Here is a 26990-nt window from a genome sequence, read left to right on the forward strand (position 1 = left end):
GTCGCAGGTTGTAACCACAGTGTGCCCGGTCATTCTTGGTTAATGTCCATGACATATACATATATATATATACATATATATATATATATATATATATATATATATATATATATATATATATATATATATATATATACGTATATATATATTGAAGGAACTGCGCTCCAACGCGAGTCGAAAGAATTGACGCGACCAAAGACGGAATTCGTCCGAGTTGCTTTATTGAAACAAAACAGCTCAGGTATTCTCACAAGCCCGTTTATCGGGCAGCAATATATATACACCTTTATGTCGGGAAGTTTGCCCGGCAAAAGCTATACCGGGCATGCCCGGGTGTCAAGGGCGAGCCTTGGAAAGGCGAGTCTGGACCTGCCCGGGCGTGTTTGGCTGCGGCCTGGCAAGTCGAGGCTGGGCGTGCCCGGGCGCTCTGGGCGAGCCCTGGAAAGGCGATAGCGGGCATGCCCAGACGCTCTGGGCGAGCCCTGGAAAGGCGAGAGCGGGCATGCCCGGGAAAGACGAGACCGGGCGTGCCCGGGAGGTTCGGGCGTGCCCGGGAACAGTGAGTCCGGGCATGCCCGGGAGAGGCGCGTCTGGCCGTGTTCTGGCCGGTGCAAGGCGATTGTGTGCATCCAACGGTAACCGCTACAATATATATATATATATATATATATATATATATATATATATATATATATATATATATATATATATATATATATATATATATATATATATATATATATCACACACACCCATTAACTTATAATATTATCTATTTTAAACAGCGCTCCCATAATTATTCATTTTATTAACAATAACCAAAACATACTCCAACAATACTATAACCCGAAGACTGCGATCAAAGATCGCCGATGGGTCCCAGTATCGGTAACTTGTTATATTAGCTAATTAGTATCACTTTATTTTAAATTCTCATAATGAAAACAAACTTTTTTGTCTTTTTTTTACCAAAAGCGGGCACCACGGGAACTAAAACACTTAAGACCTTCCTCCGGGAACTATAAACACCACACTGTTTAGGTGGGCAGGGAGCGTACTTGAGGGACTCTGAGGGGGGTGGGGGGGACGGGGGGAGGCTAAATTTCCATCAGAGTTGCGTACGTAATAAATATAAGAAGCATTGCACACGACTGGGGTCGGACGCCAATGCGTCGGGCATGCGGAAGTGCGCATGCGCGACCTGGAGTGACGGCTGCAGAGTCGGGGATGCGGAAGTGCGCATGCGCGACCTGGAGTGACGGCTGCGGGGAGAGCGCAGCGTGGGTGCCATGGCGGCGCCGCTCGCGCATTTCGACGAGGACTGGCACGAGTTTAACGCGTTCCGCGCACCACCGCAACACGAACAACCACACCGGGGGGTCGAAGAGCTACGCGACTTGGACGACAACAGCGTGGGTGGCGGAGAGATGCTCCTGAGCTTCCAATCCATGGAAGATCTGGTTGGCGGATTCGAGGAGAAGCTCACGGCGTGCTTCCGCAACCTGAACGTCAGCACGGACGTCCTGGCACCCGTAAAAAGCCTCGCAGACGCGGATGGCCTTCATGACGACGAGTGGGTCTTTCTCTGCTGCTCCCTTGTTGTTTTCATGTGTGCGAAACTACAATGGTCAATGATTGGCTTGTGGTTGAGCCGATGAGGGATGTGGTGCCACGTCCGCACTACATGCCTGTTGTGTTATAAATATAAACAAACATCACACTCGGGTGCTCTTGCTTAGCGGTCTTCCTTTGTTTATGGGGTTACCATTAACATCCCGAATGTCACAGTATTCCCATGCTTATACACCGCCCGGAATCCCTTCATCCAATATCAACCCCCCGTTTATTTTGTCAAACCTGCACTTTCTATAACTAGTCTATTGTATGGTTCTGTCCATGATAAATACCACAGGCTTCATTTAATCGTTGTATTTTTAAATTTATAGTATGTTTGATAGACACCACGAACACTACTACTAGTCACTCAAAACTGTTATTTCACCCCTGTCTGTCTGTTTGTCTGTCTGTCTGTGAGCAGGATATCTCAAAAAGGTGTGGACAGGTTGGGTGTGTGACAAGGAAGAATTGATTACATTTTGGTGAAGGATATGATCCGGCCTATCAGTGGGATGCCAAATGTTCAGCCTGGTTGAGGATTGTGCTCGACCGAGTGCCCGTTCTTTGTTTTTGTAATTGTCATTTTGGTGGATTCCACGCAAGTTACCGCAGACAGGTTGGTGGTCTTTCTCTCTTCTACAGACTCCTCTCTGGCGTTGCTTCCCCTGCTCTGTCTGTGCTCTGTCCCCCAAATCGCAGATCGCACAAGATCTGGCAGCAACCCTCTTCTGGTGAAACTGACAAAATCAAGACTCTCTGCTCACCTTCATTCTTTCATTCCTCTTTTTCCACCCATCTCAACCAAACTCCCACACTGTCTTCAATCCCACTCCTCCCTCCAGATCTTCAAAACAGCTGTTCACCACCATGTCTTATCTTCCCCCATCCAAAACCTTGATCTTTTCTACCCCCGCTAATACACCCCAAATCCACCTCCTTCAAATTCGGTTTTCTTTCCTTAAAGTCCCTGTAGTGTCCATCTTGTTTATCCCGTGTACCCCGCCCCAGCCCTCTCCCTTCCACAGATCTCCCGATGTCCCTGTGTCTCTGCTGTTGTTATACTTCCCTCTCTCTCCCCCTCTTGCCTCCTGCTCCCTTTATTATATGTTCTATGTGTTGGCTCTTACACGAGCCTCGACTTGGTATACAAAAAAAAAGTTCCTCACTCATCCCATTCATTGTAGGCAAGATTCTAACCCATGCTTCTTACAGGTGCACCATCATATAATCACAATCTGCTTTGCAGTTACTTCTGATGACACTCGCAAGAACCTACTGGAGCTGGTGGCAAATCTGTTCTTTGTGGCTCAAGATGATCCTGCACTGGGATCCATCCCTGTTTTTCTGGATTATAGTTGTCACAGTTTCCCATGCACTGCTGGACGTGGAAATGCACATAAGCACTGTGATAGCAATGATGGTAGTTCTTTGAGAACTGATCCTGACAACACATTGCCGATGCAACCAAGACAACTCATCTCTGCATGGAATCCACCAAGATGCAATATAAGGGCACACAGGTGAATCTTGCATGATCATTTGGCAACGATTACCTGTGATATACTTCCATATTGGGTCATTCTTGTGGAGATCCCATACTTTTTTTTTTTGCAGATAAAGGACAAACTGCCATCACAAGATATATAAATCTATAAATCGGTATGCCAATTTTTCTTATATCAGCCACATTTACATCTCTTCCATAACACATTGTCACATGTATCTGCTGCTTCGTTTGATGTATCGCAGCTGCATTTAGAACGGCACTCGGGAGAGCGCATACCTCCGCCAGGATGAACAGTTTGCGTTTTTGTATCCCACTGATAGGCCGGATTTGGATCTGCTGACCTGAACTAAAATCGAATTGGCTTGGTCTTGTCATCTAACCAACTTATCCACAAAATGTCGTTCGAATCCGTCCACAACTTTTTGAGACATCGTGCTACATATCCTTTTTGGCCCTATTTCTAAATGGTGAAGAATCGCTTGTAAAAAAAATAAAAAAATAATAATCTCGTATCCAGATCCGGATTCAGATCTACACCAACATCAAATCAATTATTCATCCTTGTCGAACATCCAACCTGTCCATCAAGTTCCATCTGAATCTATCCGCAACTTCTTGAAACATCGTGCTACATATCCTTTTTGGCCCTATTTCTAAATGGTGAAGAATCACTTGTAAAAAAAAATTAAAAAAAATAATCTCGTATCCAGATCCGGATTCAGATCTACACCAACATCAAATCAATTATTCGTCCTTGTCGAACATCCAACCTGTCCATCAAGTTCCATCTGAATCTATCCGCAACTTTTTGAGACATCGTGCTACATATCCTTTTTGGCCCTATTTCTAAATGGTGAAGAATCACTTGTAAAAAATAATAATAATAATAATCTCGTATCCAGATCCGGATTCAGATCTACACCAACATCAAATCAATTATTCGTCCTTGTCGAACATCCAACCTGTCCATCAAGTTCCATCTGAATCTATCCACAACTTTTTGAGATATCCTGCACACACAGAAACACAGCGGTGAAAACATAACATCCGTCCATCACAGATGGAGGTAATTATCCCCATCCAATGGAACCTGTGCATTTCATCCAGTGTCCTGACGTTGTGGTCCACATTGTCTGCAACAAACTGAACAAGCGACTCAGGGCGATACCATTAAATTTGGTACCTTGTGATCATGCTGCACACATTTCAAACACCATCACTTCAGACCATAGCTGTTCAGGAGATCGATTATGCTCTACAGGCCAAAGTGATGATGCATCTGAACTGCTAAACTGCCCGGTTTGACCAATGGCCTGACCTATTGGTGCGATTTTTAATAATTATCCACCAAAGTAGTCATGTGCAAATGTGCTTTTCTTTTCCAAAGCCGTATTCTCAATATGGGTACGAGTTTTTTGGAAGTCCACCTTTATTTGATGTCATTCTTGATGACCTCTGCAGCTGTCTTAAAGCATTATCATTTTTATCAGCTTCATAATCTGTTTATTTCAGACCATCACAAAACATGTTTAGGATATTTGATGTTGTGCTCCTGAATGTCACCACATCAGCCTTTCCATTGATACTAGTAATGATGATGTTACCAAAATGTTCTTCAAGCTTTGCCTTCCTGCAGTTAATGTGGAAGTTGGTTCCACAGGCAGGAAAAAAGGAATGAATGAGTGGAGGTGAGCAGTGAATCTGGATTTTGGGAGTTTCACTTGAAGAGGGTTGTTGGTGGACCGCGTGAGCCCTGCAAAAACGTGAGGGTCAGAGATGGGGGAGGCACGGAAAGAGCAGAGGGTGCAACACCAGAAATTCGAGGAGAGGAAGAGGTAGACGACAGTCGTCACTGACCTGTCTGCAATGGGAAAGTGTTAAGCCCATAGATTCTGTTTCATCGTGGGGGATTCCAATGATCTTGAAGGCCTTGGTTTCCATGGCGTCGAGCTGAACAAGGTGTGAGGCCGGGGCTGTCAGCCCAGATGGGAGAGCAGTACTCCATGAAGCTGTGGATGAAGGCCTCGTAGGTTGTCAAAAGTTGTGATTGGCCAAGGAAAATTGGCCCTTTTTCCAGGTTATTGTGTTTCCCCTTCTCTCCCTCACCCCTTTTTGTTTGTTAGTAGTTGGTTGGTTTTCTCCTTCTCTGTTTCATCCCCACATTCTCCTTCCTCTTGTTGCTGTGTTTCATTCAGCTTGTGTGCTCCTTCATCCCAATGTATCAATCTACCCCTTCCTCTTGACCTTGCTCTCACTCTCACTTCTACTCTGCTCTTGGTGTTCCCCTTTCCATTTTGTTCCCTTCCATTACGCTCTAGCTCCTCCACGAGCCTTGATAATTTGCTAGTATACAAAATTTTTTTTTTTTCAATCGTAAAATTTATTTTAAGATTTACGGACAACATCTTATGACATTGTAAGCTTCCTTTTATCAATGCACTTAATGCTCCTCGTACATTAAATTGGGTTTCAAAATGGACCCATTTGTCTCTCACCATCAAATGTCACCATCAAAATTGACCCATTTGTCTCTGATCACTGTAAGTTGTCCCACTTGCTTTGTTCTTGCATTCCTGTTTTTATGGATAGCTAGAGCTAAGTTCTCACCTCCCTTATAGTCAGGTTCACTATGTTAATAAATTATATTTCGTTCAAAATCATGGTAGATTAGCAAACCTTTACATTTTTGGAAAGGTTATAGCATAAGGAAACTAAAAATCAATGTTTACATTTGGAGAGATACCTGTATGGCGGCCATTTTGGATTTTCAAAATGGCCACTGTAAAATACATATTTTGTTCTATTTCTGCCTCTAATTACCCTAAAAACTTTTTAAAATATACTAAACCTATATTTTCAGGGACAAGGAATCCAATGAAAGTATCAAATTAGTGCTATGGGGAATGGTAAGACACGAATCAAAGGTTTTGAATTGCAAAATACTGTCTTTATATTCGCGATAAGTTGCATAATCAAATACATGTTATCATTTTGTACAGGCAGTTAATAACATCAAAATGTGTCACAATAATTCATATCACCAAACATACACAGGCAGTCAGCAAAATCATATATACACATGCAGTCAGTATAACTTCACATCTACACAGGCAGTCAATGACAAAATATACACAGGCAGTCAATGGCATCAAACATACACGATTACAGAATATGCCATTTAGAGTTCGTCATCACTGTCCTGTGTGTCGTATCCGACAATATAGTCCGCATCGTTTTCACAGTCCGTTCCACACAAGCAAAGGTCGGTCAAATTGATTGGCAAATCGAATTGGTCGAATGGTCGATCGAATCGAATCGATCGAATTGGTCGAATGGTCGAATGGTCGATCGAAACGATTGGTCGAATGGTCGAATTGGTCGAATGGAATTGGTCGATTGGTCGAATTGGTCGAATCGAATTGGTCGGAATTGGCAAATGTAAACATTGATTTTCAGATTTTCCATGTAATAACGTTTCCAAAAATGTATAGGTTTGCTAATCTACCATGATTTTGAACGAAAAAACATAGTGAACCTGACTATTATGCAACCACAACTCCTTTAGCACTCGCATCATTTGCTGCAGATTGATCCCTAGTCCCCATGGGGGGTTTCCCACCCCCCATAAACCACTCCATTTGTTGCCATGCTTGGGCTTGCTTGTAATAATGCTTGCTGTGATTCATCTTGCAGACTCTGGAACCAAGTCACCGATAATTATGGGAACGTAATGCCGGTGGATTGGCGCTCATCCCACGCACGATCTCTCTACCTTCCTGCTCTCAACCTGAATGAGCACAAGGTGAGGTTGGTCATAACTGGCCAATAATAAACTGGTCTATTAAGATTGTTACCGCACATTGTGCCCTTGTTTGGAAGCTATGTTAACATAAAACCTCAAGCTGTAATTTACTCTCGACCATGTTCATTAGATAGTTTATTTAGAGGCTCAACAAGGCCTAGCCTGCAGACTACCACCTCTATGGATCATCCAGGTGAAGTCCTTTTGAAAAGCTGTTCACATAATCCGAGTTTCTGCCTGATGGGCAAACACTTTGGGTCATTTCCCCATTTTAACTGGTGAAGTGAAATTGTTCACCGAGAGCTGAACATAGGCAACCGGCCCGTGCGATGGGTTATTGTGCATTTTGCATTTTGACGACGAGAAACACCTACTCCCTTTTGGAGCATTGACAAGACGGTCACCATGGGTACCACCAACATGTATGCAAAATTTAGTGGAGATGTGGCGACTTGATCCTGGGTACTCGGTACCAACACCTACGCAAAGTTTGGTGAAGGTCGGGCCAGCCCTGTTTTTTTTCTATGATTTTCTGATGTACAGTATGTACACACACATGCATGCATACATACGCACGTCCAGATAATTGCGTTATTTAATGTAGTGGGATGTAAGCGCTATTTCCCAATGTTTGTTAATCATTCTCACTTAAGTATTTTTCATTTTAATACTTTCTCTGGTGAGCAATCCGTTTTGCATTGCCCTCTCTACAACCAATAATCCAAATGCACATGCTTACTGCAGGGCCCGTACCTAGCTTTGTGTGACTTAAGATAATCTCCGCAGGAAAAGGAATCGCTGACACTTGACCTCCCTGATGATGATGATGATGATGACGATGAGCTAAGAGAACAGCTAGACATGCATTCCATCATCGTGTCGTGTGTGCAGCCGCAAGAGCCGTTGTTTACCGCAGAGCAGGTTTGTTATTGTACCTTTGTCTTGACACTCCATTGTACTGTTCCATAGTTTTGTTGTGGGCTTTGTGTTTTGCGTCTGGTTGTTTGGCGTGCCACCTGTTTGTTTGTGTGTGTGCGGATTTTCAACAGCAGTTTGGAAGATTTGTGTTTGCAGGTCCCGCTTTAAGCGAGCGATTATAAAGCTGTTTTCATGAGCATCCCGAGGTTTTGAAGCGACTATTCATATTGCCATAACCTGCTGCAAAGCATGTTGCTCTTCACTGCCTGAACTAACAACTCAACACAGAAGAGTATTCTTGCCTCTTGAGTAGCCTCTCTAATCATGACTCGGTGTATTCATGAACTACTAGCAAAGAGCCAATCCTTGCGGATGGGTTAATCCCCCTTATTCCCCATAATTGACATATTTTAGTATGACTTTTAATTCTAATTCCTAGCGGGAACGGCGTTACACGATCCACGTTTACATAGATAGAATTTGGGTCTTGCACTCACCCTGAAATCCTGGAGTTTGAGTATTTCTTCCACCTAAGACCTCTCCATGCACACCGCAAGTTCAACCAGCAGATATGAACTCATTTCGTCCAGTGGTTCATGAGTGCATACAAATCAAACAAACAAACGCACAAACAGGTACTTCAAGAATTATAGTATCATGTATGGTTATTTTTACACTATGTGATGAGATAAAGATATAATTTAAAAACTAGAACGGCACTCAGCAGAGAGCATACCTCCGCCTGGTGAACAATTTACGTTTTGTATCCCAATGGTAGGCCGGATCTGGATTCGGACCTGAAACAAAATCTAATCGGCTTGTTCTTGTTACCCAACCAACTCGTCAACCAAGTTTATTCATAACTCGTCCATAACTTTTTAAAATATCATGTTATACATCACTTTTCACCCGATCTCTCAATGGTGAAGAATCACTGAAAAATTAAATAATTATTGTAGCTGAATCCATTTTTTTTTTTTTTTTTTTTGTATACTGAATCGAGGCTCGTGAAAGAGCTAACATTTATTTCACAAACAAATCAACCAGACAAACAAAATATATAAAAATAGGGAGTGGAAGACAAGATGGCGGAGATAAGGGGAAGCACACAAACATAACATTTGAGAGCAGGGAGATGTGTGGGAGGGAGAGGGCTTGGGGGGAGGAGGCGTGGGAAGGGGGGGGGGGGGGGAGGGTGGGAGAAGTATAAAACACAAGGACACAAAGGACTTCCCGGACAGAAGTTGGTATTTCAAAAAAGTGGATTTGGGGTGAAATTAGCGGGGGTAGAAAATATCAAGGTTTTGGATGGGGGAAGATAAGAGATGGTGGTGAACAGCTGTTTTAAAGACCTGGAGGGTGGAGTGGGATTGAAGAGAGTGAGGGAGTTTGTTCCAGAGGTGGGGAAAAAGAGGAATGAAGGAGTGAAGGTGAGCAGAGAGTCTTGATTTTGGCAGTTTAACCATAAGAGGGTTGCAGGCAGATCTTGTGCGACCTGTAGGAATATTTGGGGGACAGAGCCCAGAGAGAGCTGGAGGGGGGGGGGGGGCAATGCCAGAGAGGAGTCGGTAGAAAACGGAAAGACCACCAACCTGCCTGCGGTGAGTGAGTGAAAGGCCCTTGGAGTTAGCTTCATCGCGGGAGATTCCAATGATTCTGAACACTTTGGTTTCAACAGCGTGAAGACGAGCTAGGTGTGAGGCAGGAGCACCAGCCCAGAGGGGAGAACAGTATTCCATTGAGCTGCGGATGAAAGCCTTGTATGTAGTGAGGAGCTCAGGTGTGCCAAGGAAGGACTTTGCACGACGGAGGATGCCCAGTCGGCGACTGGCTTTGGAGGCCAGATTTGAAATGTGGTTTTCCCAGGAAAGATCATGGCAGATAGTGAGACCCAAAAGCTTGAGTGACAGAACTTCTTGGAGAGGATTATTCAGAAAGTGGATGGGAGGGTTGTCCAGTCGGTCTTTTCGGAGAGACATCGTAAGAGTGTGAGATTTGTCAGGATTGAAAGACATGTTCCACTTGTTTGCCCAGTCTGTGATTTTGTCCAGGTCTGCAGAGAGTGAGGAGGCTGCAGACTGCCGATCTGAGGGATGAATAATGGAGCGACAGAGAGTAGAGTCATCAGCAAAGAGATAGAGAGGATTTTCAAGAGAGTCAGAGAGATCATTGATGAAGACCAGAAAAAGCACAGGTCCCAGAACACTGCCTTGGGGAACTCCAGCCTGAACAGGAAGAGGAGATGAGAGAAACCCATTCAGGGCCACACGTGACTAGGACTAGAGAGGAAGTCCGCCAGCCATGCGTGGAGATTTCCATGGATGCCAAAGGAGGAGAGTTTGGTGAGCAGAGCGGGGTGCCAGACCGTGTCGAAGGCACGTGATATGTCAAGGGAGACAGCTCTAATTTCCTGTTTGGCATTGAGGACCTCCATCCATTGTTGAGAAAGCAGAAGCAGCATGTCCAGAGTAGAGTGACCAGGTCTGAAACCAAATTGATGATCAGAGATCAAGCCATTGGAGAAGAGGAAAGATTTCATATCTGAAGCAATGATGGATTCCATGACTTTGCTGAATTGGGAGAAGGCTGATTGGTCTGTAGTTGCTAGGATCTGTTTTTGCACCTTTTTTGTGCAAAGCGGTGATGTTGGTTGATTTCCAAGCAGATGGCAGATGACCTTGAGCAAAAGAGAGGGTGAAGAGAACAGAGAGAGGGAGTGAAAGAGTGGAAGAACAGGATTTTATGACCCGTGGGCTGATGCCGTCAGGTCCAGTTGCAGAATCAGAGTCGAGGGTTGACAGAAACTTTTCCACCTTGTCAGGAGGAAAGGACACAGAGTCCAGGAGCAGCTGGGTACGACTGGGAACGGTGGGTACAGAGAGGGATGGGTTTGGGACACAAGATTTAGAGGCAAACACAGAGTTGAGGCATTCAGCTTTTTCACATGCGGAGTCAGCCGTGTAGCTGTTTGAGGTGAGGGAGGGGATGGAGGGGGAACAAACACCAGAAACAGATTTGACCAGACGCCACCAGGATTTGGAAGAGGGAGACAGATAAGAGAGTTCGGTCTTGAGAACGGAGAGATATTGTTTCCTGGCTCTCCTGAGGGTGGACACACACTTGTTTCGGGCTTTGTGAAAGGAAATGAGATTTCCATCCGTTGGATTTGCTTTCCAGGAGACGAAATCAAGTTGTTTCTGGGCAACAGCCTCACCACAAGATTCCGTGTACCATGGATGGGAGGAAGGATATGACAACTGAAGATGAGATGGGATAAATCTGTGCATGAGAGAGAGCAATTTACTTTGGAAGAATTCCCAGGATGAGTTGATGTCAGAGGCGGTAGAGATGGGAGACCAGTCCAGATGATTGATGGCTGCTTGAAGACCGTGCCAGTTGGCCTGAGTGAAATGCCAGACTCGTCGATGCTGATGAGGCTCTCTGAGAATGGTCAGAGAGATGTCCACTTTAACAAGCACATGATCAGATGAGCCGATTGGAGCAGAAGAAGAGCAGCAGACATTTTCAGGGAAGTTGGTCATAACCAAGTCCAGAAGAGAAGATGCTCCATTGACTGAGATCCGGGTCGGGAAATTGACAGATTGTGTCAGTCCCAGTGAGTCGCAGAAGTCCTTCGCTGAAGAGCCATGGCTGGTGAGAGAGGTACCCACACCCAGCCAACTGCCATGGTGACAATTGAAATCACCACATATGAGGAAGAGAGAGTTGGGATGGGTAGATCTTGTTGGGATTGTAGATGGGTAGATGGTAGATGGTAGATGTAGTTGGTAGTAGAGGTAGAAGAGAAGAGAGATATTCAGATCTTCACCAAAATCGAAACGATTAGTCCTTTTCACAGACCCAACCTCTCCACTAAGTTTCGTCCAAATCCGTCCATAACTTTTTGAGATATCCTGCTACATATCATTTTTGGTCATATCACTCAATGGTGAAGAATCAATTAAAGAAATTCTACGAGCTGGAACCGGAACCGGTTCCGGATCTTAACCGAAATTTAATTGATTCTTCCTTGTCACACACACAACCTGTCCAACAAGTTTCTTTCAAATCCATCCATAACTTTTTGAGATATCCTGCTATATGTTGGTTTTGGCCCGATCTCCCAATGGTGAAGAATCACTTAAAAATTTAAATAATTCTCATCCGAATCCATATTCAGATCTTCAACAAAATCGAATCTATTTGTCGTTGTCAGACACCCAACCGGTCCACCAAGTTTCGTCCAAATCCGTCCACCACTTTTTGAGATATCCTGCTATGTATCGTTTTTGGCCCGATCTCCCAATGGTGAAGAATCACTTTAAAAATTCTAGTAGCCGGATCCGAATCAGGATCTTCACCAAAATCTAATCATTTCGTCCTTTTTACACATACGCTATATCTCTGACAAATTTCGTCCGAATCCGTCCACAACTTTTTGAGATATCCTGCTATGTATCGTTTTTGGCCCGATCTCCCAATGGTGAAGAATCACTTTAAAAATTCTAGTAGCCGGATCCGAATCAGGATATTCGCCAAAATCTAATCATTTCGTCCTTTTCACACATACGCTATATCTCTGACAAATTTCGTCCGAATCCGTCCACAACTTTTTGAGATATCTTGTTCACAAACGGACAGACAGACAGACGGGTGAAAACATAACCTCCATCCACCTTTGGTGGTGGAGGTAATAAATGGTCATTGTGTTTTGTTTTCCATAATGTGCATGCCTTGTGTTATTGTAATAAATATTTATTGGCTTGTGTTGATGAAAGCAATTTTTGTTTTGCTGCACAAAATTTCCTAGAAGTTTGTTTGTCTTTTCCTGCTTGGCAAAATCATGCTATTCCCCATCCAAGGTCAATTTATTCTTTGTTTTACCTTATGTTATTACTTCCGCAACCGAAGGTTGAGGGAGGTTATATTTTCACTCCTGTCCTGTCTATGTGCAGGACATCTCAAGAGGTTTTGGCGGGATTTGGACGAAACTTGGTGGACAGGTTGGGTGTGTGACAAGGACCAATTGATTCAATTTTCCTGAAGATCCGTATCTGGATCCGGATACAAGCATTTTAAAAAAATTCAAGTGATTCTTCACCATTGAGAGATGGGGCCAAAAACGATTCTATGATATTTTGTAAAGTTGTGGACGAATTATGACAAAACTTGCTGGATAAGTTGGGTAGATGACACGAACAAGCCAATTCGATTTTGGTGAAGGCCCGGATGCAGGTGTGGCTTATCAGTGGGTAACAAAATGTAAACGGTTCAGCCTGGCAGAGGTATGTGCTCTACTATGTGCCAGTCTAGTTTTTAGTTTTAATATTTTTAACACGAGGCAGTGAATAAAGGTGGAAGGAATTATAAATGATGTGTTGACTGGCTTATACACCACCTAAGAGTTTCCTCTCAAGTTGCAAGCAAAAAGGTGCAAACTTTTATAATGTTTAATGTTGTAATGCCGATAGACCACGAATGCGGAAATGGGTGACGCTACGTACATTGATGACAAATGCCGATCTCAGGCCACACGGTCATTGTCCCCAGGATTAAAAGGCCACAGACTTTCAGGAAGTTTATTCAATGTCATGGACTATGATAGACCAAATTGTAGATGTTTAATAAGCAATGTCACAACAATTTACTGATGTAATGCCCTATATTAAGCTGACACGCAAATATTTGCCAGACAACGTGACATCTCTATCATTGATGAAAGAGGGTGATGTTTCCTCTGATTTCAACTGCAATCTGATTTGCCAGTGATAGTGAGGTGGTGGAGGTTGGCAGCAGTTTGCTGAGATTTAATTTGAATGGAAGTGAGGGGAGGCCTCAGTGTTGCTTGAGGTTAACGCATCGACCATGAATATTAAAATCGCGTCACAAACTTCTGTTGAAGAGCGTTGTTCACCATGTTTCTAGGTGACATTGCGGGTGACCCCCATGCCCATGGTTGCCCATGATTTTTCACTGACTTCAGCTACAGCATCATCGTCCCTTGTAAATCTTTTTGACGATTCCTGTGCGCTTAAATTTTGCTTTTGTGACAGTTCGGGGATTTGCAAATTGCATTGCCTGACTTCTGAGTCTAGATCTTTTCCATTTTTTTTTTCATAGAGACTCGTGTATTTATTCTTACTAGTACACCCGCAGACTCTGTCCGGGAGGGGCAGGAAGGGTCATTCCTCTTTGGGGTATATAGATTACAGTCGATCGAAGGTCGGATCTCAATAACATTGGGTGTGTGTTCATTTACCAAGTTTTTTGTGAAGAGATCGCCAAGTGGTTTAAACATTTGAGCAAGCACTCCATTCAAAACCATTAAGGAACGGCTGGCTTGGCAAGCGCTAACTAGCTGCTTGGTAAAGGAGCACAACCTGAGCTTCTCCCTTTCAGTTTCGTATGAAACAGCAGGAGCGAGTTTCAAAAGTTCGCTATGAAAAATGCCACGGTAGCGACAGAAAGGGCCATGTTATTAACCCAACCTTTGTGGGTTATATAGAATACAGTAGATCTTCGCTCATTTCTGTAAGTAAACCTTACTTCACGGATGTTGGGATTCTTCCAAATTTCTTCATTTAGTGTTATAAAGAGCATTCGCGACTGTTTAAAAAGCTAAGCATACGTGTTTGTGGTGTATAATATTTTTTACTTCCTGTAAAAGCCGTTGCTCCCACAGAAACGCCATTATTACTATAAGCTATTTATACACGTTATCACTGCAGGAAAAACGCCTTGGGGAACTGGGACATTATTAGTATTAATATTGTTTGTAATAACATTAACAATATGCGAATATCATGAATTTTGTTATTAAAAGCATCTTTGGAAATATGCCACGATAAAGCTAATTTAACATTTATACACACCTCAATGTGCAACCCCTTTGACGGCAATGATGGGCAAACTCGCTCGGGGGGAGAAAACCCCTTGGGGTGGGGGAAAAATGAATGCACTACAACCTTCATTGTGTAACCCTTCGTCATCTTGTCAAGTTTGGTTGAGATTTGATAAGTAACGACAGAATGTATTGGCGTCAAAAATTCATCAAACAAACACAAATGGCGTATTTTCCTTTGATTTACGTAGATTATCAACGACTGCTCTTGTATCTATATATTGTTAAAGTTGCGTAAGTATTGGAAATGGTTTCATTTTTATCATTCACAAGAGACCCAAAGATGGGTAAAACACATGAAAGCCCACTTGGAGTTTGCAAAAAAGCACCTAAAGGACTCTCAGACTGTGAGAAACAAGATTCTGTGGGCTTTCATGTGTCTTTCACTGAGGAGAGGCTTCCGTCTAGCCACTCTGCCATAAAGCCCAGATCGGTGGAGTGTTGCAGTGATGATTGCCCTTCTGGAAGTTTCTCCCATCTCCACACATGATCTCTGGAGCTCAGCCAGTAACCATCGGGTTCTTGGTCACCTCTATTATCAAGGCCCTTCTCCCCCGATTGCTCAGTTTGGCCAGGCGGCCAGTTCTAGGAAGAGTCCTGGTTGTTCCAAACTTCTTCCATTTAAGAATTATGGAGGCCACTGTGCTCTTGGGAACCTTCAATGCAGCAGAATTTTTTTTTGTAGGCTTCCCCAAATCTGTGCCTCGACACTCCTGTCTCTGAGCTCTGCAGGCAGTTCCTTCGACCTCATGGCTTGGTTTTTGCTCTGATATGCATGGTCAGCTGTGAGACCTTATATAGACAGGTGTGTGCTTTTCCAAATCATGTCCAATCAATTGTATTTACCACAGGTGGACTCCATTCAAGGTGTAGAAACATCTCAAAGATGATCAAGAGAAATGGGAGGCACCTGAGCTAAATTTTAAGTGTCATAGCAAAGGGTCTGAATACTTATGTAAATGTGATATTTCATTTTTTTCTATTTAATAAATTTGCAAAACTTTCTAAAATCCTGTTTTCTCTTTGTCATTATGGGGTATTGAGTGTAGATTGATGAGGGAAAAATGAATATAAACGATTTCAGCATCAGGCTGCAACATAACAAAATGTGAAAAAAGTGAAGGGGTCTGAATACTTTCTGAATGCACTGTATCGTCTCCTCTGGTGCTTTTTGTCCCTCAGTGGTGGTGATACGTGGGATTATTTGTTTTACTTGCAACATTGGCCATGAATGAAACCTTACGTCTTCAAATGTCTCGGATTGTGTTATTGATGGGCTGGCAGGTTATCGAGGAGATCGAGGAAATGATGCAGGAGTCACCTGATGCTGAGGAGGATGGTGTAGGGGAGTCTGGGTTGAGTGGAACCACAAGTTCAGGCCAAGGTGACAGGATATCTATCACTTCGCCGGACACATCAACTTCAGACGGTTACAGCATGGATGCCGGTATGTGGTGTGTGCGCTGTGTGAGTGTGCACAGGTTTTGCTTTTATTGATGCCATGTCCTTGCACAATATGCTCCTTGGTGTGGAAAATTTACAGGCTTTGGATTTGTTCCTTAATTTCCTCACTGGTACCTGCGATAGTAAAACGATAATCATGAGTGCTGCCATCAAGGATGTGCGTTTTTATAAATTTCATTTCCTATAAATGGATGGAATTTTTTTTAGGTATGATCAAGGCTCGTAGAAGAGCTGGAGCAGAATGAAAGGGAACATGATGGAAAGGAGGACACACCAACAGCAGAGTAGAAGTGAGAGTGAGATCAAGGGGATGGGGGAGAAAGACACCTGAGGGTTAAGAAGTTTAACAAGAATGCAACATAGCAAGAAGATGATGGTATCTTGGGCTCTTACTTGGTATGATGCATTGTTAGACAATGATGGCCACTACCACTTTAACAGTCTCAATTATTCCCACCACTTTGTTGTGTCGGCCGGGAAACGTTTTTGGTCCGTGTGTTTCACAACCCTTCTGGATCAACATGCACAGCTTTCCGGTTGCGACAGCTTTATATTGCTTAAATGCACATCGTGTGTTGTTTGTATCTTACTCGGGTTGGTTTTACATGAATGTGGTTGACACTGCGGCTGCGTCCGACTGCCCAAATGTCCTTCGGAACGAGGTTTTTTTTTTTTTGTTTGTTTTTCTGAGCAGCCACTACACGATAGCTTAGTTTCACCCTAGGAACAATGTCACTTGACATGTGGCACCTTCCACATGTTTTAAATGAAGCAGATGGCATTTCTGTGGGCATTGGGTGTGATGAATGGTTACTTGGGTGGTGGATTAGCACATCTTTTGTTGCCACCAATTTAATATCCTTGAAGAGTGCGTGGTGCTGGTGATTTTGTGTGCATGCGTCTAGAGAGAGATACAGAGCGAGCTGGCTGAACAGTGCTGCCTTGACACTTGGCTGTGTACTTGTTGGATGTATTGATGGAATGCTGTGATATAGCAGTAAAACAGCTTTACGCTGCTGCACTCTTAACTATTTCTTGCCAACTTGCCTGCACGCTTCTGGACACAGTCAGAGGGGTTCGGCAGTCATGGATGAAGATTCTAATCTGTGTTGCAATATTATTTATGATGAATGGTCGATATGCCAGACTGTATTTGCCTTTTGCATGCTATATCTGTAGATGCTTGTCGTATTTTTAAAACTTGTGAATTGTCACGTAATTCAGTGTATAGATGAAAATTATAACTATAACGGCTACTTTATAACTGCTGCCGTTGATGACCGGGTACCACAAGAAGTCCCGCTGTGATACGACCGCGCTTTGATCGGACATGTGACACATGATGTCCTCTTTAAAAAAAAACTGGATTCAGAATTGAATTTAAAAAATTCAATTCAAAGGAATTTTTTAAAAACAACTCAAATTCAAAGTAAATATTAAAAATCGCTGCCAGACAATGCGACCGATGATGTTTGAATTATCAAACTATATGGCACGGTCCCCGAAAAAGGCCAACCCCCGCTTGCGGGGAAAAATGGCCTCTAAAGGTGGTTTTTTTAATTTTATTCCGAAACACTCGTTGATCATGTCCGTGAAGTTTCACATCAATCTTTTAATCAATTCTGGAGAAGATAAAATTGTAAGGTTTCTTTTTCTTCAAATAATTACACCATTCTGGCTGCCAGACTGTGTCGCTGATAAAAGTTGAAATTTTAAACGTGTATAATGAAGCTGAGTCTGTGGGCCCGTCACTTTGGCATCACTCACCATCACATCACTTTGCCATCACTCACCTCACCTCCACTCATTTGTTCCTCTTTGTTTTTTGTTTTTTTGTGTTTTTTCACACCTGTAGAACCAATTTCCCCATTCTCTTCAATCTCATTCTTCCCTCCGTCTTTTTTTTTTTTTTTTTTTTTTTTGTATACTGAATCGAGGCTCGTGGAAGAGCTAACATTTATTTCACAAACAAATCAACCAGACAAACAAAATATACAAAAAGAGGGAGCGGAAGACAAGATGGGGAGAGAAGGGGAAGCACACAACCACAACATTTGAGAGCAGGGAGAAGTGTGGGAGGGAGAGGGCTTGGGGGGAGGAGGCGTGGGAAGGGGGAGGGGGGGGGGAGAGGAAAAAAACACAAGGGGACCGAAATTAGCGGGGGTAGAAAAGATCAAGGTTTTGGATGGGGGAGGATAAGAGATGGTGGTGAACAGCTGTTTTAAAGACCTGGAGGGTGGAGTGGGATTGAAGAGAGTGAGGGAGTTTGTTCCAGAGGCAGGAGAAAAGAGGAATGAAGGAGTGAAGGTGAGCAGAAAGTCTTGATTTTGGCAGTTTAACCATAAGAGGGTTGCAGGCAGATCTTGTGCGACCTGTAGGAATATTTGGGGGACAGCCCAGAGAGAGCTGGGGGGGCAAGGCCAGAGAGGAGTCGGTAGAAGACGGAAAGACCACCAACCTGCCTGCGGTGAGTGAGTGAAAGGCCCCTGGAGTTAGCTTCATCGCGGGAGATTCCAATGATTCTGAACGCTTTGGTTTCAACAGCGTGAAGACGAGCTGGGTGTGAGGCAGGAGCACCAGACCAGAGGGGAGAGCAGTATTCCATAGAGCTGCGGATGAAAGCCTTGTATGTGGTGAGGAGCTCAGGTGTGCCAAGGAAGGACTTCGCACGACGGAGGATGCCCAGTCGGCGACTGGCTTTGGAGGCCAGATTTGAAATGTGGATTTCCCAGGAAAGATCATTGCAAATAGTGAGACCCAAAAGCTTCAGTGACAGAACGTCTTCGAGAGGATTATTCAGAAAGTGGATGGGAGGGTTGTCCAGTCGGTCTTTTCGGAGAGACATCGTAAGAGTGTGAGATTTATCAGGATTGAAAGACATGTTCCATTTGTTTGCCCAGTCTGTGATTTTGTCCAGGTCTGCAGAGAGTGAGGAGGCTGCAGACTGCCGATCTGAGGGATGAGGAATGGAGCGACAGAGAGTAGAGTCGTCAGCAAAGATAATTTTTATTTTTATTTTTATTTTTTTGTATACAACATCGAGGCTCGTGTAAGAGCTGACATTAATCACAAAAAAAAACGTAATATTGGGTATTAAAAATTTTTTTTTTGATGCACCATACTCGAGAACATTGGTACTGCTCAAGTAGATTCTTGGCAAGGGTTATACTCGGTGGTTTTCCATGCTACTTGGTTTTTAAATGCCGAGTCAAGCAAGGAAGCAGCAGACCAGGTTTAGCATCTTTGGTGTGACCTTGACCAGGATGAACCACCCACCTGCACTCGGCAAATGCTCTTTCCATTAGTGTGTGGTCAGCAAATGTAATACCCTATATTAGCATCACCCCTCCCCCAACTCCCAAAAAGGGTTAAAGAAAAACTTAAACCCTACCAAACATTCTACCCCCTCAGCACCCATTTGAAAAAAAAAAAAAAAAAAAAAAATTATCCAGTATGTTAAACTTCACCATTGGGTGAAAAATTAACCAAGAGTCATTCCATTTCCAAATACCAGAATGAATGGCTGCTCATCTTCCACATCAAAAGCATGGTTTTCAAATAGGGTGAAATCAGATCTGTTACAATCTCCCACAAAGCTGGCACAGATATAAAATCGATTTTTGATGGAATGTTTTGAGTAAGTGTGAGAGAACACTTCCAGCTTATCGGCCTTTTATTTGCATAATCAAGGAGATGACAAAGCTGAATGATCATGGATTTAAGTTGCCTGGGCTTTCTGAACGATCACCTTGGTATGGGTCTTCGCCAAGTGGTCACTGAATTCCTGATAAGGAGCCTTGGTGAACTGAGTCTCCTTCCACAAATCTGGAGTCAGGTAACTGTAGATAGAGAGGATTTTCAAGAGAGTCAGAGAGATCATTGACGAAGACCAGAAAAAGCACAGGGCCCAGAACACTACCTTGGGGAACTCCAGCCTGAACAGGAAGAGGAGATGAGAGAAACCCATTCAGGGCCACACGTTGACTACGACCAGAGAGGAAGTCCGCCAGCCATGCGTGGAGATTTCCATGGATACCAAAGGAGGAGAGTTTGGTGAGCAGAGCAGGGTGCCAGACCGTATCGAAGGCATGTGAAATGTCAAGGGAGACAGCTCTAATTTCCTGTTTGGCGTTGAGGACCTCCATCCATTGTTGAGAAAGCAGAAGCAGCATGTCCAGAGTAGAGTGACCAGGTCTGAAACCAAATTGATGATCAGAGATCAAGCCATTGGAGAAGAGGAAAGATTTCATATCTGAAGCAATGATGGATTCCATGACTTTGCTGATAATTGGGAGAATACTGATTGGTCTGTAGTTGCTAGGATCTGTTTTTGCAACTTTTTGTGCAAAGCGGTGATGTTGGCTGATTTCCAAGCAGATGGCAGATGACCTTGAGCAAAAGAGAGGGTGAAGAGAACAGAAAGAGGGAGTGAAAGAGCAGAAGAACATGATTTTAGGACCCGTGGGCTGATGCCGTCAGGACCAGTTGCAGAATCAGAGTCGAGGGTTGACAGAAACTTTTCCACCTTGTCAGGAGGAAAGGACACAGAGTCCAGGAGCAGCTGGGTACGACTGGGTACAGTGGGTACAGAGAGGGATGGGTTTGGGACACAAGATTTAGAGGCAAACACAGAGTTGAGGCATTCAGCTTTTTCACGTGCGGAGTCAGCCGTTAAGCCGTTTGAGGTGAGGGAGGGGATGGAGGGGGAACAAACACCAGAAACAGATTTGACCAGACGCCACCAGGATTTGGAAGAGGGAGACAGATAAGAGAGTTCGGTCTTGAGAACGGTGAGATATTGTTTCATGGCTCTCCTGAGGGTGGACACACACTTGTTTCGGGCTTTGTGAAAGGAAATGAGATTTCCTTCCGTTGGATTTGCTTTCCAGGAGACGAAAGCAAGTTGTTTCAGGGCAACAGCCTCACCACAAGATTCCGTGTACCATGGACGGGAGGAAGGGTATGACAACTGAAGACGAGATGGGATAAATCTGTGCATGAGAGAGAGCAATTTACTTTGAAAGAATTCCCAGGATGAGTTGATGTCAGAGGCGGTAGAGATGGGAGACCAGTCCAGATGATTGATGGCTGCTTGAAGACCGTGCCAGTTGGCCTGAGTGAAATGCCAGACTCGTCGATGCTGAGGAGGCTCTCTGAGAATGGTTAGAGAGATGTCCACTTTGACAAGCACATGATCAGATGAGCCGATTGGAGCAGAAGAAGAGCAGCAGACATTTTCAGGGAAGTTAGTCATAACCAAGTCCAGAAGAGAAGATGCTCCGTTGACTGAGATCCGGGTCGGGAAATTGACAGATTGTGTCAGTCCCAGTGAGTCGCAGAAGTCCTTTGCTGAAGAGCCATGGCTGGTGAGAGAGGTACCCACACCCAGCCAACTGGCATGGTGACAATTGAAATCACCACATATGAGGAAGAGTGAGTTGGGATGGGTTGATAGAAGTTGGTCCATATTATCAGACAGCGAGATGTAGATGGAGTCATCACTGTTTGGTGGACGGTACAACACACATATGAACAAAAGGTGGGAGCGAAGGGGAAGCCGTAGCCAAAGGTATTCCTGGGGGTGAGGTGGAGAGAGGGCAGTGGAGGGCGAGTGAGGAAGAGAGTTTTTTATAAAGATAGCAACCCCACTTCCAGGACGAGGCTCAGGTCTATCATACCGGAGGAGGGAGTAACCTGGGAGAGATACCAAGGCGTCAGAGACATCATGAAGGAGGAAAGTTTCTGTTAAGCAGATCACATCTGGTTTGTCAGAAGCAACCTGTATGGAGAGATCAGTCAAGTTTGAGCGAAGGCCCCGGATGTTTGAGGTCTATGCCGTTAATGAAGAGGAAGGGGGAGCATCGAGTACAGAACAGGGGGGGGGGGGGGGAGGGGTAGGGTAAGATGTGGAAGAGGAGGAAGAGGTAGGGAGAGCTGTTGAAGGTGTGTCAGAGATTTCAGAGATTTCAGAATAGCTTGGAGAAAGGGAAGAATGGGGCGGACAAAAGGTTTGATGGAGATTGGGTGAGGCACAGTGAGGTGTTATTTGAGGAGGGAGAAGAGCGAGGCAGAAGGTTGGGGGAGATGAAGGTGAAAGTTGGAAGGGGGAAGAAGCAGGGAGGATGCTTTGAGGAGGAGGGGTGAGAGGGGTGTCTAGGAGGGGAGGAGCGAGGGAGTCTCGGAGCGGAGGGGTGTGGGGGAGTTTAGGAGGGAGGTGAGGGAAGGGGCAAGGGGGGAGATTTGAAAGGGATGGGTGATGGGGAGGATTTGGAGGGGAGGGGTGATGGGGAAGTTTTGGAGGGGAGGGGGGATGGGGAAGTTTTGGAGGGAAGGGGGGATGGGGAAGATTTGGAGGGGAGGGGTGAGATTGGATTTTGAAAAGTGTACGATTCATGGGAAACGAACATTTTTTGCAAAATGAGTTTGAGACCTTCGAGTCAAAAATACGTTTGAGGACGCTGAAGGAGGGGTGGAGTTCTGGAGAGTTTAGGGAATGTTGAAAAGAGGAACTGTAAGAGATGGTATTATTATTTTTTTTTGGAATGAATAGATTTGGTGAGCAAGACGAAAGCAGCCTTTTGTAGGAGAAGAAGAAAAAGGTGTTATAATATATGAGAGAAAATAGTTGTTCAGGGGAGAGATTATACATTTCTAACCACGTGATCGCGAACAACGTGAACGAAGAACGAACGAACAAGTAAGAACAACAAATAAACGAATAAGACCTGAGAAGGAAATATTTTTTGGGGTTTTTTTTTTTTGAGTAGAGATATTAAACAAGGAGGTATGGGGTGAAAGACTGGGACGAAACAGAGAACGAAAATAATTGCAGCGCATTCAACGAACCGCTGAGAGAAAAACAAAACCACAAGGTCGGAGACGGTACGGTAGCCTAAGCCTACGAGTACTAGGCCTCAGAATACTCGATATGCATTAACCGACGATTGTGTATACATGTACGAAAAATTAGCACCAAAAATTTTCCTAAAGATACGCTATAGGTACACACACCGAAAGATAGATACAGTCTCGACAAAAACACAATTGTCTTCAAAGCAGTTGTTCACCCTCAGATCATCTGGCATCCAAAACCATGATCTTTTCTCCCCACGTTAACCCCACCCTTCTCCCAAGTCCACCTCTTTCCAAATCACCAGTTTGTCCTTTCTAAGAGTTTGCTTCTGTATCCATCTTGTTCACCCCTCGCGTCCTCCCCTACCCTCCATTCCTCCCCACAGCCATTATTTGTCGAAGTGTTTCTCTATTTTGTCCCACAACCCTACTATTGGTGTCCCCCACCCTCTTTCTACTTTTCCTTTTTAACTCAACTGGACTATGTCCAGCTGAGTTTTTGTCGACAGCAAGTGTCCGTCGTCCATCTGTCGTCTGTCTGTCCGTCTGTCTGACTGTCGTCTGTAAACTATTCGACGTCTACACTCTAAAAGTCACAAATATTGATTTGAAACTTGTTATGCAGCATCTTTAAGACATAAACTAGTTTGGGATTGCATTTGGGCGTTGCACGCCCAAAAATGGGCGTGGCAGGGCGGCTATATTGAAAAATAAATTTTTGTCAATCTGGTACTTCCTAATGTAGCTAGAAGGCTGAAACTTGGTGTGCAGACAGTATGTAACAAACCTGAACACATATTTTACGGGTTTTGACGATGTCTGAAAAATGACCTCGTCGTGACCTATGACATGACTTGACCCATAAATATCAGTTTGGACGACGTCCAAGCTCTAAAAGTCACAAATACTGATCAAATTTGATGAAACTTGTGCCTTTTGCCACTTAAAGATATTTGAAAATATATAGTTTGTGGTTATATTATGCATATTCTAACCATATTGATATAGACCAGTTGAGTTCAGGTTCCCTGGAACCTCTAGTTGTTCTGTAGCTTCTGTTCTGTGTTCCAGCTCTTTCACAAGCTTCGACTTTGTTGACCTAACAAAAAAAAATAAGAGAAAAACCTTTTAAAACAACCATTTGAATAACCATTCGAATGGATATAGGGTGCAAGCAAGTGCTAGTACAGTGTTGTACATCGTACGTACACATATTGAATGCTGTTGTTGTTTAACCAAGTGTTTTGAAATATATATTTACTCTCGTCCAAGCATCTCCATTGGAACTTGCTGCCATGTACTGCACTGACAGTCATGACCAGCCCTAGTGGGATTCAGCTCATGGGGGATGGATAGAGGAGGGAACTGATAATACCTGTAAGGGTTGATGATTGACTCAGGTGGTCTAACAAATCTTGAAAAAGAAAAATGTGATGAAATATTTTTGGTATATTGGTGTGGTTTTGGAAAATGCAGTCCCGTCCCTCCCCCCCCCCCCACCACCCCCCGAGGTGGGAGGGGAGATGGAGGGAAGGGGGGGGGGGCGCGCATCCATCTACAGTCTACACTATAGGAATCCCAAGATAGTTATTTATTCATCTATGTAAAGTCAGTTAGACCTTTGCCCATTGACTAACAGTTCGTTCGGAAATGGGAATATGCATTGTGGTTAATTAGTCTATGAATTCCCAGTGTGGTGTCTCCCCATTTCCAACTATCTCTTTCTTTCCATTCCTATTTGGTTCATTCGACTGTTCCGTCTTTCATAATCAACCTTAACCTTCATCCGAACTCATACGGGCAACCGAATCCCACATTGGTAACAATTATTTATCAATAATCTTCCGGATCTGCTGTCTTGCCTTCTTGTACCTCTACACCTTCATCACCCGGAATGCCTTTTCAAAACGCCAAATGCAAGGATCATGAAGGCCACGTCTTTCAGGCACACCGGGCGCTGCACAGGGAACCTAGGTGCCTTTTCAAGCATGATTGTTTACTGCTCAGGGTGTCGAGTCACTCGGTGTGCGTACTGTATGGAAGAGCGTTTGCACACAAAGAAGGGGGTGGGGACTTTCTCTTGTTCAAATATATAATTTTATTCAGATAAATATTTAAAATTGCTTTTTAAAGTTTCGTAGATTATTCTCATTGATCTTTTGTCATGTTATTGAAATATTGGCTTTCGATTAACATTCATTTTTACAACTTGGGTTGCCTTTCTTCATTGTTTGCACCTTGCCTTTTGTTGAATCTGGAGAGAACACATATATGGTTTGTCTTTACAACCCACACAGGTCTCCGGGGCCTGTCTGTAGCCCAGCTAATGGAGCACCTTGAGGCGCTTGAGTCTACCATTCGCTCATTCTCTGAGGAGCTCATACAGGAACTTGCACTGCGTGATGAATTGGAGTTTGAGAAGGAAGTGAAAAACACCTTCATAGCGAGTCTCATTGAAGTGCAGAACAAGCAAAAAGAGTTCCGCGAGCTTGCAAAACGCAAGCGGCGTAGCACTGGCACCTCACCGAACCATTGGCGTGAACGTGGAGCCATCACTGTGGGAAGAACCATCGCTCCTGGAACAGTGAGGCCAAGCTTGTTATTCTCATCTTGTTCTTATTACCTCTGCCACCAAAGGTGGATGGAGGTTATGTTTTCATCCCTGTCTGTTTGCAAACAGGATATCTCAAAAAGTTTTGGACGGATTCGGACGACATTTTGGCAGAGAGGTAGTGTGTGTGACAAGGACGAAATGATTAGATTTTGGTGAAGATCCGGATTCGGATCCGGCTACGAGAATTTTAAAAGTGATTCTTCACCATTGGGAGATAGGTCCAAAAACGATACATAACAGGATATCTCAAAAAGTTGTGGATGGATTTGGAGGAAACTTGGTGGACAGGTTTGGTGTCTGACAAGGACTATTCGATTCCATTTTGGTGAAGATCTGAATATGGATTCGGATATGATAATTATTTAATTTTTAAAGTGATTCTTCACCATTGAGAGATAGGGCTAAAACCAACATATAGTGGGATATCTCAAAAAGTTATGGACAGATTTGGACGAAACTTGGTAGACAGGTTGTGTGTGTGACGAGGAAGAATCGATTTCCATTTTGGTGATCCAGATCCGGATGCAGCCAGTATAATTTTTAAGTGATTCCTTTTGATTCTTCACCTTTTGAAAAGGTGAAGTTGCCCTTTTGAAAAGTGATTCTTCACCATTGGGAGATAGGTCCAAAAACGATACATAACAGGATATCTCAAAAAGTTGTGGATGGATTTGGAGGAAACTTGGTGGACAGGTTGTGTGTGTGACAAGGAAGAATCGATTTCCATTTTGGTGATCCAGATCCGGATGCAGCTAGTATAATTTTTAAGTGATTCTTCACCATTGGGAGATATGGCCAACATTATACATAGCAGGATAACTAAAAAAGTTGTGGATGGATGATTTTGATTAAAATGTGATTCTGTATTGTGAATTTCTGGTCTACTCTGGGATACAAAACATAAACTGTTGACCTGGTGGAGGTATGCTCTCTACTGTTCTAGTTGTCCTTGTTACCTCTGCCACCAAATGTGTACGGAGGTTATACAGGGTGGTTTTTAAAAAAAAATTATATTTTTATATTTGAGAACCCTAAATAATTCCCATGCACTAAAAACTATATCAGTTAAAAACCTAATATGCGTAAATATAGCCCAATGGTACAGAAAGACGTGACATGATCCACACAATTGATTACCTTAACTGAAGTGCTGAAAATGTCCACTGACATGTTTCATGCCGAAATTCATTCTTCGCATAATGTGGTCCGAAAATGTAGTATTTCCTGGGAATATTGCTGATTTTATCAATGATTATTGCTTTTAATTCACCAAGAGGGCGTGGATTTGTAGCTTACACTATATCCTCCAAATATC

The 26990-nt window shown here is 43.7% G+C and overlaps 1 protein-coding gene across 4 annotated transcripts in view; it reads left to right on the top strand.

Moving 5' to 3' along the window:
• Positions 1–1228: 1228 nt before the first annotated feature.
• LOC137436854 (fasciculation and elongation protein zeta-2) overlaps positions 1229–26990 on the top strand; it is a 32068-nt gene continuing 6306 nt past the window's right edge. Inside the window, exons 1-5 of one of the 4 annotated variants that reach the window (XM_068131024.2) lie at positions 1230–1573; positions 6818–6926; positions 7713–7847; positions 16030–16192; positions 25359–25645. In XM_068131024.2, coding sequence (XP_067987125.1) covers positions 1290–1573; positions 6818–6926; positions 7713–7847; positions 16030–16192; positions 25359–25645 — 978 coding nt within the window. In that variant the 5' untranslated portion in view covers positions 1230–1289. Of the gene's footprint in view, positions 1574–2710; positions 3138–6817; positions 6927–7712; positions 7848–16029; positions 16193–25358; positions 25646–26990 lie in introns of those variants that run through there. The other 3 variants (XM_068131023.2, XM_068131026.2, XM_068131025.2) reach the window with 3 other exon arrangements.

This window comes from Myxine glutinosa, chromosome 11 (genome assembly GCF_964187855.1).
Source record: "Myxine glutinosa chromosome 11, kmMyxGlut1.1, whole genome shotgun sequence".
In the NCBI taxonomy this organism is placed as follows: domain Eukaryota; kingdom Metazoa; phylum Chordata; class Myxini; order Myxiniformes; family Myxinidae; genus Myxine; species Myxine glutinosa.